The 18,096-nt window shown below is 35.0% G+C and overlaps 1 protein-coding gene across 1 annotated transcript in view; it reads right to left on the bottom strand.

The window, feature by feature from the left end:
* The window catches only part of LOC128506369 (receptor tyrosine-protein kinase erbB-4-like), a 35,262-nt gene extending 17,877 nt beyond the window's left edge, over positions 1-17,385 (bottom strand). The window contains exons 1-10 of the mRNA XM_053476788.1: positions 17,355-17,385; positions 17,011-17,162; positions 15,205-15,391; positions 5,805-5,939; positions 5,463-5,528; positions 4,988-5,106; positions 4,297-4,438; positions 3,985-4,098; positions 1,018-1,144; positions 404-477 (exon numbers count right to left, since the gene is read on the bottom strand). Coding sequence (XP_053332763.1) covers positions 404-477; positions 1,018-1,144; positions 3,985-4,098; positions 4,297-4,438; positions 4,988-5,106; positions 5,463-5,528; positions 5,805-5,939; positions 15,205-15,391; positions 17,011-17,162; positions 17,355-17,385 — 1,147 coding nt within the window. The remainder of the gene's footprint in view (positions 1-403; positions 478-1,017; positions 1,145-3,984; positions 4,099-4,296; positions 4,439-4,987; positions 5,107-5,462; positions 5,529-5,804; positions 5,940-15,204; positions 15,392-17,010; positions 17,163-17,354) is intronic.
* Positions 17,386-18,096: the final 711 nt, after the last annotated feature.

Raw genomic sequence — 18,096 nt, 5'->3', positions numbered from 1 at the left:
TGGACTAAAAATGAGAGGCAAAAAATCCCTTCATGTAGCATGGAGCACTATTCCTCAAGATTACATAAAAAGTACTATATGTACACATTTTAAAAAGCCTACTTGCTTGGAATGTCCCAGACAATATCTTATATCTTATTATTACCAATCAATAAACGTGCAAATTATTCTGCATGCCTCCCGAGAAGTGCACTAAATATTGTGTAAAGTGGTACACCAGTGAAAGCTGCTCCTTAAAAGAAAGAAAATTGTTAACCACTCTTTATGTAGCAAGACTTCAATATATACCTCATTGATCAAAAATTGAGCAGCTGAAAATAAATGGCTCAGGCTTGAACCCATAACCCTCTAAGCGGTAGACCAATATCTTAACCATTGAGTTTGCACCACCATGTTTTCTCACCTGTGATCTCTTTAACTGTGAGGAACACACTGAGTCTCTCTGGGTCCAAGGCCCTGATGCCATGAAACATATCTCTGTTAGGAAATAAAAAGAAACCTCAGACACCAGAAGCAAATAGTCCAGGATTTCAAAGTGACGGAGTTTAAATTGAGTTTGAAAGCATAAGTGAGCTCCTGAGACCATGAGAGAAAAAAAAAGCTTGTGGAGTGAAGGACGGACTAATGACGTCTCAGAGCTACAAGGCAGCTTGAAGAAAACACTAAATGAGTTCTGACAATCTTATTGAATGACAGCCCGGAAAAAAAAAGTGTCAAATAAGCAAAAAAAAAAAAAACTCTTTAATAAAGGAGCATAGACTCAAGGTTCTGAAAAATTAGTATGTAAGTGGCAAAGCCCCAAACTTCAACTAAAATTGAAATTCTGTTGCAGAAAATTGAACACACTCTGGGGAAATCAAGCTCGGAGATGGATTACTTTACAAAAAAAAAAAAAAAAAAAAAAAAAAAAATATATATATATATATATATATATATATATATATATATATATATATATATATAATGTCTCCAAAAGTACACAAGAGAGAGAGAGAGAGAGAGAGAGAATTTCCTCACCCTTTAATTCCAGTAATGAGGAAAACCAGGTTGCCGTTGATTTTGGTGCAGTTGATGAACTTGTCAATGTTGCTGGAGTCAACAGTCTGAGCCGTGTGTAAACTGCCTGTCCCTATTCCATCACACACTCAAACACCAACGCACACCAACAAAACACTTAAACTCTATAAAATATACAAATTTAAACAGCTTTAGGCCTAAGCTAAAGACAGTGCCAAGTACTCATTTAATTTAGATTGTGGAGGGTGTGAGAACCTCGGCTGAAAAAAACTAATGGAAGAAAGAAGAAAGAATGGAAAATTTGATGTTTCCATGTTTCGAATACATTTCATTTAAACAACTTTGCAATAAATTAAACAGTAATTTTCACTGTGACCAAAAAATTAACATAACCTTATCACATAATATAAAAAATATGTCAATTAAAAGTAATTGTATGTATGCAAGTTAATTTTTTTGTCTTAGTGTAATATTTCTTGTTTTGGCTTAATGTCTTGTTATTTTCTGTGTATCATTCATTTCTGATAAAAGTAAAAAAAAAAAAAAAAACATGTTCAGTACAAAATATTGTGTTATTCTATAAAATTCAAATATATTTCATATTTTTGATCAATTTTATAAGATGAATAAACTCAGACTAAAGTCCACAATAAGGGGTCACATTCTCAAATGAAAAGTAAAATTAAATAATAAAAAACTGATGTATGATGATATATGATGATTACATATAAAATATATACACAAATTGCATGCTAAGTAACATGTTAATTAAAATTAAAAACAATTTATTAAAAAAAATTTTTTTAAACTCTAATACTTTCATTTATGTCCTGAGTTTCTGTCAACACCGTGAGACATTTCTAAAAGATAAATAATGTCAGGCAAACTTGTGGTCAACCAAATCTCACAGGACATCTTCAAAGGTCCCTGTTTGTTATATAACCTTTTTAACTGCTTAGGTTCTTGTAAGTTTAATTATTTTTTTAATACTTTAAAGCGTTGACATTGATACTGCAGTGGTAACAACCATAACAGGTTAACATCGCATGTCTTAAATTATATTACCTGTGGAATGCATTTTAAGCACATAAAATATGCATCTAGCAAGAAAAAAGTTATCTAGCATAACATGGATTTTTCAACACCGTCAGACATCACCTTTTGGAAATTCGTCTGACGGCGGTAACGTATTGTGTGACAGTGTTGACAAATACATCCAAAGAAGGTTTTATTCCACTGCTTAAAATACTTTTTACATTTTCTTTTGTAAAATAGTAGTTTGTGTAAATGGCACTTAAATCATGTGGTTTTAATAATATGGTGCCTATTATTTGTGGCGTGCATGCAGCAGGTTATTAAAGTTTCTATGTTATGTCCAGAGAATTTAGTAGAGATACTGAATCTCCTATCATCCGGGGAGCGCTGGTTCGAACTCCGGGTGATGCTGTTTTCCTCTTACAGCCGGAGGCACAGAGAGAGCTGATTGGCTGAGCTCTCTCAGGGGGGAGGGATGAGAGGTACTTGCGCTCCCACATTAATGACGGCTCTACAGCCAATTAGGGGCGTCTCTGAGCTCGCGCCACCGGAAGGAGCGGCTAGCGCTTTCCTCCGAGTGTGTTACTCCGCCCCTCCGTGAGCGAGCAGTTCAAAAAGATGCGGTCGGCTGACGTCACGCGGTTCGGAGGAAACACGCGGTCTTCGGCCAAAGCTGAGTGGTAGTAGTAGCCTTAATGTGGAAGCCCCCTAGTGACGGGGAGGAATTGGCTACGACTAAATTAGGGGAGAAAATTGGAAAAATCCAAAAAAATAATAATAAAAAAAGAGATACTGAATCTAATTGCTCAGACTATTAGTTCATGATAAAAAAAAAAAAAAAAAATGCACTTGAAGCTGCAGTTGTTTCAACCTGGCAGATGGAATGATAATGAAGTAAGCACATGATAAGCACCTGGTAAGAGCACCTGGGGCCAGGGGTAGCTCAGTGGTTAAGGTATTGGACTACGGTTCGGAAGATCCCAGGTTCAAACCCCACAACCACCAAGTTGCCACTGTTGGGCCCTTGAGCAAGGCCCTCAACCCTCAACTGCTCAGATGTGTAATGAGATAAAAATGTAAGTCGCTCTGGATAAGAGCGTCTGCCAAATGACTAAATGTAAATGTAAATGTAAGAGTGTGGTGTGATCTAATTGGACATAGCAATAACTCAGTTCAATCTCATTGGACCTGGTGAGCGTGTGATCACGTGTGTGATAGGAAACTAATGACAACATTGAGAACCTGACAGGGACGTGGCCAGGAAGTAGTATCAACTACGTCATTTAGACACCATCGTCTTCATTGAAGTGAAATGGTAGCATTATTAGGATGCTACAACAGGTTGGCAAAACCTAAACAGACTTTGCGATCGAAACAAAACTTGAGTAGCCAAAAACAGAGTCAGTAAATTTACAACGCTCAGTCGATCTACAATCAGGCACAAGCTGGGCAAATCAGAGACGGGAATCAGAAAACGGGCACAGGGTCAAAATCCGTGAATGCAATCAGAATTTACACTGCAAGCAATGACTGGTTAGAACAACACAGCACGTTTACACACTGTGGCTGTGATTGCATGTTTAAAAGAGGCCAGGTGTGTGAATCAGAAGTTGGGAGAACTTAGGCATGTGAATTGGAAGTTGGTGTCCATTAATTCAGTCAGAGTTAACTTTTCCTTCTGTTACATTAAGATGGATTAAAGAAGGAGTAGTAAAAATAAATAAATAAATAAATAAATAAATAAATAAATAAAAATCATCGTACACAAAAAGGTATTTAAAAAAAAACAAAACAATAATTCTAGTTGTAGATATTTGTTACCCATTTATACTTAAACAAGCCTACTTAATAGGGTATATTATGAAATCTGATTCATTAATTATTTGTGGATTTTGACAGTTTAAACAGATCCACTGACTGGTGGATGTTTACCTTTAGGACAGACGTCAGTACAAGGGACGCACATCCTGACATTGTTCTCCTCCACCTCCATCTTGTTACTCGGGCAGGCTCGGACGCAGGAGCTGTGATCCACCACAAAGTTGTCTAGAGGAGACCAAGGTGGAACTTTTTAATCATTTAAATATTAAAACCAACAACCGAGACAAGTCCTGACATTTTTCTATCGAAATTAAACCTTTCTTGATGCGTACTTGAGCAAGAAGGATACCCAAAGTTCACGTTATCATTGGATTTAGAATTTAATTTAACATTATTAAATATTTTTTTTTCCGCCTTACTTACGTGGACATGTCGTGACACAGAACGCTCCATACGTGTATCTGACTTTTGGATTGTGCTCCAGCTGGAAGGTTGTTGGGTTGTAAATGTAAGGTTGGGGACACTGAGTCACACATGCGCTGCTGTCGTTAAAATTCGTACAGGCCTACATGAAATACACAACAGCACATAAGGAAGAGGTGAAAGGTCAATGTGGTTGTGACGAATTAAGCATATTTGACGGACTTCAGCTCAAAAATCATTCACTTGGAAAATATAAATAAAACTTTTGGTATAAACCATTATGTTTTATTAATTAAATCCGGTTCGCATGTGGAAAGTGCACAAAACATAATGAACAATTGATCCATGGCGAAATGTAAAAGAGTGAAATGCTGATCTAATTAAAATCTAGGCATGTATACAATCCCTGCACGCGTGCAGCAATAACCTAAAGTAATTGAAACGCAGGAAGCTATAAACAACACTGCAGGGGTGCCATTACATTTCTTAGAAGAAATTTGGCCCATTCATGAAGCACGATTTTACAATACTGTCGAGCTGATCATATTTGCCCAAATGCGAGCTTTAAATTGACTTTACATCTTCTCTGTGAATGTTTGAATAAGTCTCTAATATAAACTAATATAGAATATTGTGTTCTATTGTACAAGAGTGTATTACATCATTAGTATATAGAAGAATGAGGACGTACAAAGCAGTCGGTGTGTTTTGGTCCCGAACAGCCTCCAGCGCACTCGCGGTGACAGCAGTCACTGACGTACGGACCGAAACAGCGACTGTCACACTGCTCAGCACACACCGTCTTCGTTACTGATACACACACACAATGGTTTAATTACACCAGATATTTTTTGACACTTAAATACAATTGGTTCATATTTTAAAAGGACTAAAAAAGATAAAAGCTGAACTTTGTTTATGACAACTACGCTTAACGCAAGAATAGCAACATATAGCATGGACAGACAACAAACACAGCTCCAAGCCTGGATGTTTAGTCTGGTGTTGACTGGATGATATTTTTTATGTCTGTAATATACACTAACTTTTATTCTGCATTGATTTGTTTACCTTTTATGTAAAAACCTTGTGTAGTACCATAAAAGTAAGACAGAAAAAAAAACTTGTTAGAGTTAAAAAAGTGTGTAAGCTTAGTTTATACATACAGATTTGGCACTGATTCTCTTGCTGTCCCCAACAACGTCCATTACACAATCGATGACACCGTTTGCCTGTAGAAAGTGGTAGGAAGTGATGGTCACTTCCTTACAAGCTTTTTTCCCTAAAAAGTAGCTTGTCGTGCAAAATCACAAAGTACAGTATACATTTCAGCCTTGTCGAATTTCCCCAAGCAACAATTATCCACTACACTATAATAGTACTCTATTAAAGTGCTTATTTTCATATTTTATTAAAAGGAACAAGTTCTAACTGGCCATTTTATGTACAGAGCAAAAAGGGTATCAATAAATCAAAAGTTGTAGCTATATTCATACAGATTCACTCACATGTAAAGCCGCTGTTGTTGGACGGCACCACCAGCAGCTCAGCCTGAGGGTTCCTCATGATGTCCCGCCAGTGGATGGTGTCTACGTGACACAGGAACTTGTTCTGATCCACATACACACCACCATTCAAGATCTCTGTTGGAGTAGGGTAAATATCTGGGTTGTTATAATATATATTTAATATGGAGAGTCTTAAAAAGCTGGAGTAGTATACAATTTTTTCCGCAAACTCCCAGACATAGCTTGCTTAATTTAATGTTCAGATTTATGCCCCCTGCATTTTAGAGGCCATTTCATCACTTGGGTAAACATTAACCACCACCAGAAACCTACATCAAACCCACCAACTCATTTAGGGGATGTACTGGTGGCCTAGTATCTCCTGTGATGTGAATCGTGATGTTGCAGGGAACATGTTCTCTACATGTGCAAAGTCCAAGGTTTCTTGCACGCTCCTTGTAGGTAAAATGATTCCCAGACATTCTGCTTGCCCCGCTTGCTGTTGTCAAAATCCCTGCAAAGCATCACTTGCCTTGCAAATCAAATGTCTGAACTCTTTCACAATGTATTTAGATAGTTTAGAATTCCAGGAAATATAATCAATAATCAAGGGCCACAGCTCACATAACAAATCTGGAAAGGCTTTATGGAAAAATTGTCTGTGTTCATCGATCGCCTATCATGCTACCACCCACAGGCCAATGGCAAGTGAGAATGAGCTGACCGGTAATTGGGCAGAATTTTTTCGAATTGTGCTGAAATCCTGAGTAATTGTGCACAATTTATCCTGTTGGGTGAGTAAACGTCGAATTTCTTCTGATATTCTGCAAATCAGTCACCATTATTCCAGAGTAATAACACAATGGATGCTTCAGTACTAGACAACCGGTTCAAGCAGTGCAAACAATGGTTGCAGAATGCACACCAGAATTAGGCCACAGAGTCTAACAAAAAGTTTGCAGAACAACATTGCTGTAACAATCTGGTGACTGCATGTGACTGATCTCCAACAAACACCTGCAATCAACTATGCAAACAATCCACACTTAAAACTGAGGAGCAAGTGAAGTGTTAATTAACATTTTAACAAGATGCATCCCCAGATTCTGGAGATTCCTCAAACAGGATGGAGGCTCCAATACCTTCTCCATCCACTAAACCAGAAGATATATCTTGGATTCCAGGATGTCACAGTCCCAACCCCCTCCTCACACAAGATTTCAATGCATGACAGCCCACACAGCTACAGCCTTAATCCAGTGGGAAACCCAGGAATCTCAGTGACATAGCTGTTTGTCTGCACATGCATCTCTTATGGCATTTTTTTTTAAAGATATGAATGATTATGATAAAACTAACCTAAAACATAAACCTTTTAAATACATTCTCCTAACATTTAGATATATTCCAATGTCGCATTATGTGATCATTTGTAAAATGCCCGAACAGGGACTTACTCAGGATAATTAAAGTTATATCTATATTTCCAAAGTTCCTCCTATTCAGAATCTGGTTATGCACATAGTTAGGTCAAAATTCTGTGCACAACTCCAGCACTTTCTTCTCACTATGGTGTCAGAACTGTTCTTCGCCGCAAAGCTCTAAGAGAAACACTGCAGTCTACTTCAATAAGATTCTTGAGCTAACACAGGCGTGATTGTTGAGAATGATGAATGAATGAGCTAATGTAACCGCTGTGTGTGTGTGATGGATCCGCTTTTCTTCCCACCGCCTCCTAAACTGTAATCGTGTTTCAGGCCTCTGATTTCATTTCAGCTGCCTCAAATCCTACTGTTTCATAACGAGCCAGGATGAAATATGTCAGGTTTTAAAGGATTAAAAGATGAACTAGATGAATGAGGCATTCCTCTTTTGTTCATGCTGTTTTGTAAAAAGATTTAAGTGACAGGAATGCTGAGAGCCTTAAGCAGAAAACTTAAAGCAAAAAGAGTCCGTTACTCGTGTTATAAATATGATTAAAAGCTCATGTCGTAAACATTAGACGCCTGGCAATATTCAGAGGGTTTTCCCTGACTGCCGCACAGCACCTTGCATTTGATTCAAGTATGCTTAAAGAAGAGCCAGCCAAAATTTGTGAGACAGGAAGATTGAAAGCTTGAAAATGCCACACAGGATGCCACACATTAGAGAATTCGATTTGGAACCTCTTAAACCTTTTCCTAAAGCATCCAGGTTACAGAACAGCTGCCGAATGCAAAACAGACTCTCCACACTGACTTTAAAACACTGACAAAGACAAAGCGGAACCTGTTTGGAATATGAAAAGAGAGCCCTCATAAAAGATTCAGCTTTTTTCTGACATATATTATAACCATCTTGGCATGAAACATCTCCCAAACAATTTGTCTCCATATTTGGACTGGTTCCCTTAAGGAACTATTTACCTTAAAACATAGTAGAATGGAAAATAGACAGGATGTAAGGACACTTCTCCAGTCCTTTTTTTTTTTCTTGCCTTCAAAAAGGCGTTGATCAATAATGCAAACCTGGCAAGAAATCCTGGAAGCGCTTTGAATATGCAAAAATACTGTCTGTTTACACAGACGCTTGGCAGAAACATCCTTCTGAAATTATTTGCTTCCATTTTTGGAGTCGTAAATGGCAAGTCGACATGAGAGATCGGCTCCTGAAGTTCACTGAACAGACTGCTTTCCAATGTCACGTGACGTGCGGCATTTTCCCACCAAGCCAACCTCCTCAATTTTTTAACACCCCTGCATTGATACCATCCTGTTAAGCTGTGATGTGAAAAAAAAAAAATAAATTACATACCATCACAAAAAATAAGCCGGCTTTGCTTAGAGGCAATTAAAAAGCACCAGCTGGATGATAGAGCCCGAAAATTCAATATCAGATCAGGTGCTCTGAGGAAATTTCTAATCATATTCACTACAGCAAAGCCGCCATCTGTAAGAATATCCCATGTCCTACATCATCTGATTATCCTGAGGAGAAGAGTTGATCTCTTAAAAATAAAATAGTAAATTAACTTGTGAGTAATACAACAACTTGGAATAAATGCAATAATGTCTAAGAGTTCTAGGTTTTCTTTAAGTTGTACACACTGTGCTGAATCAGGCGCTATATGCACTGGCTAACTGATGAGTACGAAAGCCACCTTGGCAAATTAAACCAATGATGGATGTAATAGCTACGACTTTGACTTCAGTACATCTTGAAAAATTTTAATATCATGAAGAACTTAATATTATTATATAACTTAACCTTAACGCTATACCTCTTTTTTTGTGCAGGAGATGATCACTGATCTCCTTAAAATAAGAATGTTGGAAAAAAGTGAACAAGCAAGAATGATTGACGCCTTAAGAAAACTGTAAAGCAGAGCTGTTTCAAGAACTTGGGAGAGCTTTACAAAGAATGAAGAGGGGCTAAAGGTGTACGCACAGATGTCTTTAGGAAATGCACTGCAACTGTTGCATTCCTAGTATTAAGCCACTCCTTAACTGAAGGCAGCATTAAAAGCAACTTGTTACTATTGCAAATCCAATTTTTAAGTGATCTTAAAAAAAAGTTCTAATATTTTGAGATAAATTTTTAATTTTCATAAGCGTTACCCTGCAATTGTTTTAAAAAAGTATTTTAATTTACATGTACTGAATTTTAAATACATGAGAGTTGCACATTTTAAATTATGAAAGAAAATGAAAAATAATCTTTGGATGCACTGTATTTGTGCACGGAAACAATACAGTTGATTGTCAGCTTTTCATTCACATCATGTTCGTGTAAATTGCCTCTTGATTTTATGTCACATATCTCTTATATATATATCTCTTTATATCTCTTAACCCAGCACTCACGACGATCCCTTATTGTGACTGAGACAGTAGACAGGCACTGTATTTAAAACAGAATTTTTTTTCTCAATATTGTTTTATTTTCCTTTCTATAAAAAGTAAAAGCAGTAAACGCTACTCTTTCATGTGTAGATTGGTAGTGGGTGGATGAAGCCAATACACCGGATTTGGGATTCAGCACTCAGTCTATCAGTTTTTTTTTTTAATCCCATTTTATATTTGAGCTCCAGGAAGCTGTGATCTCCAAAGTCTTAGATGTTCCTGTTTGTTTGTCATGTCTATTAAAGTACCAAAGGCAGAAATAAAAATGAGATCAACCCTGTTGCATAATATCAAAGCTGGATCGGTATAATATGATTTATATGTATGAGATTCTGTCCAACATGCATGTTCCTCCTGATCTAATCAGATGTTCTCATGTTTTTGTCCATTCATTGTTCTGGTTTAGAATATGTACTACAAATAAAAGTGTCAAAAAGAATAAATAGTTATTATTATAGTCAATAATTATTGGTTTTATTTTTATTATTTTTTTGTGGGGTTGGGGCTGCCAATAAAAACAAGGTCATTTTTGTTTAAAATTTAAGCAAAATCTAATTAAAAATAACCTCAATAAGCTTATACCTAGGAAAGCCTAGATAAATGTAACTATATTCAAGGTATTTATACTTGTTAAGATAATTTTTTAAGGGTAAAAACAAAAAAGTCACACTGTAAAAATAATGCCATCTTAGGAAGTGAAGTTTTTTTTAATATATATATATATACAAACATCTATAATTTCATAAAATAAGTTTATAATAAAACAAATGTAAAATTATTAGGCTTATTTTTAATTAAATGTTAATAAAATTGCAAGCAACACATTTCTATTTGTATTGGCAGAGAATTTTGTCTCTTTTAAGAAAGTAATTCCCAAAAACTAGCAAAATTATTGGTCAAAAGGATACTTTCCGCTTAAAATTTTAGTAACAATTGACTAGAAATAAGTTTAAATTTTAATCTTATATTTGGTTTGTTGTAAACTTTTGAAATTATATATGGCTTTGGCTAGATTTAAGAATATTTTGCTTGCTAAAATGTTAAGATTGTGAAATAAAATCAAGACACTTGATGTATGGTGTTATTTTTTACAAGTGAGTCAATTGACTTTTTTTTATACTTAATTAGAATAATCAGTAAATAACTTTGATAATTATTTTAATTACTTAAAATTATTATTTTTTTACCTTATCGTCTTCTTCCTCTGTTCTTGCTTTATAGGATATATACTAAAATGCTTTAAATAAGGGAATTAAAGTATTTCATTACCAACACATCATTGATTTTCAGAATGCTAAAATTATTAGTTTTTTTTTCTCCCAACATAAGTTTTAAACATTATCTTTTTTTACAGTCATGTTTAATTTATTTTATACTACACTTTAACCAGTTGCTGCATGTACTTTACTATAACACTGCTCATTAGCTCAATAGCAATTGACCAAAATTCAGGATTAAAAACCACAAACAAGAAATTATTATGTAAAATGACTTGTTTAATACTATGTTTGCACTGACCAAATCTCTTCAACACCATTGAGTATTAAAATGTGCCTTGTCATACAGTACCAAATTTCAATACTTAAAAAGTATGTCTTGTAAGCCTCAATGAGCGAGTAAGCATACAGCTTAGTCTGAGAAAATTGACTACAATGTACATCACATACTAGGTATAAAAATATCTGTGACCAAAAGTATGGCTCTGGGATTTTTTTAGGTCATTTAAAGCAAGGAAACATTTAGCCAGCAGGTGCATGGTTGTTTAATCAATTTTACTTTAGGATAAAATATTAGCTGTGCTGCGGTTGATATTGTTTGAGCTTTTATACATTTTTATTGAGTAATATTAACAGACTGTGCGTGAATGCACTGAAAGAGCCTTGTTCATTTAACACACTTTTCGTTAAAAGGTAAACTGAAAGTTTGGACTTGGAAGTGAGTGTTGTTAACGTTCTCTATTTATAATACTGCAAATATTCTGTGAGCAAAAGAAAGAATTTCCCTCCTTCTCTCTCTCTCTCTCTCACTCTCTCTTTAGTCAGACTACTCAGCGAGGGAGCGAATCGCTCAAAAATCAATCTTCTCCACTACCGTGAAACACAGTGCACACAAAAAATACCCTGTGAACTATAAATGTGAACTCATTCATATTAAGGTGTGTGAACTTTGAGCTTGCTCTTGTGATGTGTGAACTTGCACACACTCAAACAGACAGCTTCGACTTGTGGTAAATGGGTTTATTTTTTCATGTTGTAAAACTGCTTTTAGTGGAAAAATGCCGACTTGCTGAAATGAGAAACTAAAGTTTTAAAAAAGAAAAAGGAAAAAAAAATCCAGGAGCTAGAAAATAAAACTAAATATATGCACCATAATGGGTATTGTGTGTAGCATAGTCTGTATATTGTATTGTGGTTGTTTTCTTTTTACCAATTTTTTTTTTTAGATTTTATTTAGATTTATTTTATTTTATTAAAATTTATTTAATATTGTTTTTTTGTCTCTGTGTCTTTGTGTGTTATGGCAGTCATCACATAAGCAATTTCCTGCAGGATCAATAAAGGTTTCTGATTCTGATTGATTGTATTTCTCTTTAACATAACTGGTGTTAAAAAATAAAAATCATCAACGAACTAAGTAGGGTTAGGGTATCTATATTAGCAGTAGCTCATTTATATAGACACTGAACAACAGTGCTTGAACATGATGTGTACACATGATGCCCCCTTCACATTTCTGACTGTCCCCCCATATGTGCCTGTCTAGAACCGGCCCTGTCTTAAAGTAGGTTATATTCATGTTACAAAAGGTAAATGTTGTGTGACTGTCCTAATTTTAAGTAGTTTGTACAGTATCAATATAAATTGCTGCTTTTTAATGAAGAAATGGATTAAAGACATAATTTAGAAAAGAAGTGTTCTAGATTTCAACACTATGTTTAGCTCAATAACAACAACGGCACTATTAGCATCATATACTGGACAATTGTATTTTTACTTCATTTGCTAAAGTAAAAATTTAACTAGAATTAATTTAATATGTCTTTCATTTTTCCAACACAAAAATAACATTTGTTTGAGTGATAAACATTTCTTAAACACAACTTTAATATCAGACAAGTGTATATTTTAAATGCTGTAGCTAAAGCTTAACTCCAAACTTCCTTTTTTTTACCAGCAAAACACACAAATACTTATATTTAAACATAAGCTTTCTGTAATTAAAGGTATTTCTATCTTTTTCGGTAACTTTATCTGTTAGCCTAGACTTTGGCTAAGGCAGTCACTAGCTAGCTATAAGAGTTGGCTATCTAACTAGCGAATGTTTCGGTAACTTAAAACAGATTGTGCTTTATTACTTTACAGGCATAAAATACAAGTAAATATAATAGTCCCGGTAAAACGTTTGAAATCTTGTTTTTTTTCTGTACCACTAATACCTAACTAATGCGGGGAAAAAGTCTTTCTCTCCTGTACATTAACATTAGCTAAGCTAACTTAAGCTGTTTACCTAAAGAAAGCTACAAATGTAACGTCCTCCTCGAACATACAACAATGACCACAAATCTTATAAGAGATAAAAATAAATGTTACCCTTTTCTTTCATGATATGATAAATAGACAGTATGTTACAAACCTATCTTACCTTCGGCCCAGAAGCTTGACAAATGAACATGTGCTTCAAATTGCTTGTGCTTACAACACAGCCAATGTTTTGGGGTATATATATTACAATGTTTTTTTTAGGTTGCACTTATTACTATAAATAATTAGGTAGTGTGGGTGAATTTTACTCATAATTATATAATTAAACTTGCTGACTAAAATTATAGGTAAATGGTAAACTATTTGCAAGGGTAGTATTTACCACCCACCAATTTTTTATTATTTTTTTTACTGTGAACTAAAGCTTTAACAGACACACTTTGGGGAAGCTCTGAGACCTGTGTTAACTACTAGAAATAGTCAGACCTAGGATCTTTAATTTCTTCAATTTTTAACTTTTAATACATTTTATATTACTTTATACACTTGTTTATACTGATCAATTTCTCCTTTGTTCTTCAGAAATAGAATCTATACTGCAGGGCTTTCAGAACAATGTGAAATGGCAACCTGTCAATTTTTAGCAGTTTTTTTCTGTATTTTTCTGATATACCTTAGCAATCCTAAGTAAAATACATACTCCTATGATCATCAGCAAAAGCCTGCTGTTATAGAAAACTAATCATAACCTTCTGTGATTACAAAATTGAACAGCATTGTAAATAAATAAATAAAAAAAAAAAAATAAAAAAAAAAAATAAATAAATAAGGTTAAAGTTTTTTTTTGTTTTTATAATTTACCAACACTCTTTCTAACTGATATAAAAAGAAACAAGAGTCCCTTCAGACCCGGAGTCTCATCCATCCTAAATCCGCTGCAGTGAGCGGTAGAAGCGGTGCACTGAATACAGATGGGAGTGTTGATGCCACATGGACCCCTGCGCAATATATATTTCATGATCTTGGGGAATTTATTGAGTCGTGAAGAACTGCAGTCCTGCAAATGGATATAAAGAAAGATATATCTTCACCTCCTCACCCTGATATACATGTCTCAGGTCTTACACCATCTCACACGCGGTAATGGTGAATGTGGGTGCATTTTTTTTTTTATTGAAAAATAAAAACATATTAAAAATTAGATCATAGAAAATGCAGTAGTCATAATGTTTATAGGCATAACATTACCCTTTATTGATGGGGAAAATATCCCACAATTCTTGGTAAGGGGTCACAATTACAAAGTTTGAGAGGAGACGCTTAAAATGAATTCATGGTTGCTAAAATGTTGTTTATGTGTACTGTAGTTAGATTAGTAAAGTCAAAATTTTTACTCACTGGTCAACGTGTCTGACATAAAATTCAGTTTAAAAAAGACAAAAGTGTAATATAGTTTTGTTGGTTACTATAACTTTAAAGAATCTGATTTCTTAAAGTAAATAAAATTGTAACGGTGCAATCCCTGTATCTAGTTAAGCATTTAAGTTGAAAAGTAGTGTGTTTAGGGCAGTTCTAATATTCTAGTTTGTTTGCTAAAGTTTTATTGTAAGTAAATTTAGGTAGCAATTTAATTTAAATTAGCGTGAATTTGGTGTTGTGTTTCATTAATATTTTTTATTATTACATGCTGAATTTTTTTTATTATTAATTCTCATAGAGGTTGTTTATTAATGTAAATTGAAGTAAAAATTAATACAATGAAAATTTATTTAAAAGCTAAACAGTGGTAGCAGTGTAACAACATGACCTGCGTGGAATTTCAGACCAGAGATTAATTGTGACTGAAATGTCATGCTAAAACAACTGTTTGGTATACTCTTTAGAGAGGTGTAATTATTGCTGCAAGTAACAAATAATAAAAACGCTGTTATCCGTAATTGTGTTGTTTTACTGCTTGAGGAGAATTCCAAAAAAGACAGCATGCTAATAGAGAAATCACACCAAATGTACATGAAAAATAATTAAAGGAAAGAGTACCAGTAAGGTTGTTGAGTCCGAGTTGACGCAGACCGGCATATTCATCTCTTCTGTAGTTGAGAAAAATGGCCAAAGCATAACGGCCTTCGTAGAGCTTGGTGCCACGGATAATGCGCAGGTTTTCCAGAGGCAGATAGTCGAACTGGTTCAGAGCCACCAGGACGTAACCGGTCACCTCACGGATTGACTGGAATGAAGAAAATCATTATAAAATATCTATTGTTTTTAACAGCTTACTCTCTAAACCTGTCTTACTAAAAATAATAATAATAATAATAATTATAATAATAATAATAATAATAATATTAATAATATTAATAATATTAATAATAATAATAATAATAATAATAAATGCTTGTCAAAATTTATATGTTTAGGTACCAAAATCCTTTTGTGAATGTGCATTGAAATTTCTTCTGGGATCAAGACAAAATATGATAGCTGCCTTTTTGTTTAAAACAGTCTATGTTTTAAACTTCACTTTTGCATCATTTATTCTATAATTCATGAAGTCTGCTACATTACAAATCTCATGCTAGTTTATCTTCCACTTAGCACCAAAAGCATTTTCCTTAAACTAAGCATAGATCAAGCCGATCTGATGCAAAATTCATGAGTGAACGCCATTTTGTGTTTTTGTTGATATGTAAAATATATAAGAAAGCCTTTTAGCACTTATCCCAGACCTCAAACTACCCTTAAAAGTTATCCTTTAAAACTTTAGATATTTATCGTCTTGCAAATTCCTCTAAAACTTTACCCATGAGAGCATCATGCGGGTGAGTAAAGGATGGTGGGAGAGACGAATGCAATAAAACCTTAACCAGTAGAAGCATCATCGTGATTAATGTCAGAGTTGTTCAAAAAAGAGAGAAACACATCAAAAAACAAACAAAAAAAAACTATTCTGCATTACAACTAAATGACAAACTAGCAAAAATTTATTTTATTTTCCAGAAAAGCTGGGTAAAAAGGCGGACCAACATTTCCAAATCCCTTTAAAAGTCTCATTCTCCTACAGTACAATCCAGCTCACTGTGCAAATCAAACAGCGAGAGATGTGAGAGAGTAATGGGTATTCTAAAAGCTACTTGAATACTCTGCCACTACATCTAAGTGATTGTGACAGATTAATTGTTCTAAATGTCACACGGTTTTTAGAATATGCCGCTCAATTATATTGTGAAGCCTTGGTAATACCAATGGGTTTATTTATTTTTATTTTTTATCTGCAAGCTGTTAATATAGAAGCTAGAATTTGAATAGACGACAGAATGAGAGCATGAATACTGTCTTAACCTGTGATCTGCTGGTGCTCTCCTGTCATAGAATTGAGATTGGTCTTGGGTGAAAACCTCCTGATAAATGCACTAGCTGTTATTATTTAGACAAGTTTTTTATTCCTTGGGAAAAACTGAATATCCACTGAATAGTTTTAAAGAACAAGATATCTACTGAAGTCTAAAGATGCTTCAAAAAATGTTCAATGCAGACACTAATTATATATTGCAACAGCTCTTGATTAACAGCGTATTTGTTTTTACGCTTATCCAGGAACCTCTGTAGTCCAACCAGGGACGATAGAGGCTAATGGGGATTCTCCATAGCTCTATCTATACGAATTCTGAACTGACAGCACTTTTCTCAAGGGGTTCCAGAGTGCCCCGTGTACAGAAATGTTTAGATGCAGTAGCTGCAAACGACACTAGTGCCCTTCAGATTTATTTTCCTTTTAAATACAGCACAAAACAGGAAAACAGAACCCAGAGTTATGGTTAAAGAAAGGTTAATCCTGGTGTGAGTCACCTTGAGAAAGTTGAGGTTGCGGTTTTTCTCGATGCTGGTGATCTCCAGGTTTCCCATCACCACCTCGCAGTTCTCGTAGAAATTGCGCAGAGTGTGGTAGTGCTGGTCCAGGTCTGACAAGGTACTGAGTTTGTTATCGGTGCCCTCACATACTGTAAAAGACATTAAAATATCCTTAAAACAGTGAAACAATTGCATAAGTTTTGGTGGGAAGATGTAATGAAGTGCAAGGCTCAGTTATATAAAGATCATGCTAAATATATAAAGATCAGCTTTAAACTACCTGACGAATATTGTGTAGGTCCCTCTTGTGTGCCAAAGCAGGTCTGACCCATTGATCTTACCACTCTGACTGTGTCCTGCGGTGTCTGTCATTATAACATAACTCAGTACAGTCTATAGGATTCTGTAGGATTGGACCAGGCAGGCTAGCCTTCGCTCTCTATGAGTCTTGGTCTCATGACACTGTTGTTGGTTTCTTAGTTGCCTACCTTTGGACCATTTTAGGTGGTACTGTACTATCCACTCAATACAACACCCTACAAGACCTCCCAATTTTTTAGATGCTCTACCCCCGTCGTCTAACCCAGTTACTTGCTGTTTAGCAAAAGCTGGAGTCTTGTCAAATCTAAATTCAGCTACTTTTACAAAATCTACTAACCTGACCACATCATATGGAAGTCCTTCAATTACATGTTACTTCTTATTTAACAGAAATACCCAATATTTAAAAGTATGTTTGATAGTCATATATTCTTACAGTGTGATAATTAGTGGTAACATGTCTAAATACCCTGTAATGAAGCTATGCAATAAAGCACATCTTTATGCCCATCACATAGTTTCTTCCTTCTGTCCAGACATACAGTAACAATCAACAAGTTCATATTTTATAAATATCAATCTGCCCGATCCCTGTACCTTAGAGATCATCACAGCCTACAAGTAGCATTCCTTCCATCACTCCTTGCAGACAGTATTGCTATTTTCAGGGAATCAGCATCACAGTTACCTGGGCATTATCATGAATCTTCTTTACATTCCGCGGGGGTAACATTATCCAAATCAGTCTGACAAATAGGAAGA

Source organism: Clarias gariepinus, chromosome 18 (assembly GCF_024256425.1).
Source record: "Clarias gariepinus isolate MV-2021 ecotype Netherlands chromosome 18, CGAR_prim_01v2, whole genome shotgun sequence".
Taxonomy (NCBI): Eukaryota; Metazoa; Chordata; class Actinopteri; order Siluriformes; family Clariidae; genus Clarias; species Clarias gariepinus.
Note: the sequence above shows the minus strand (reverse complement) of the source record. Positions and strands in the feature narration are given on the sequence as shown.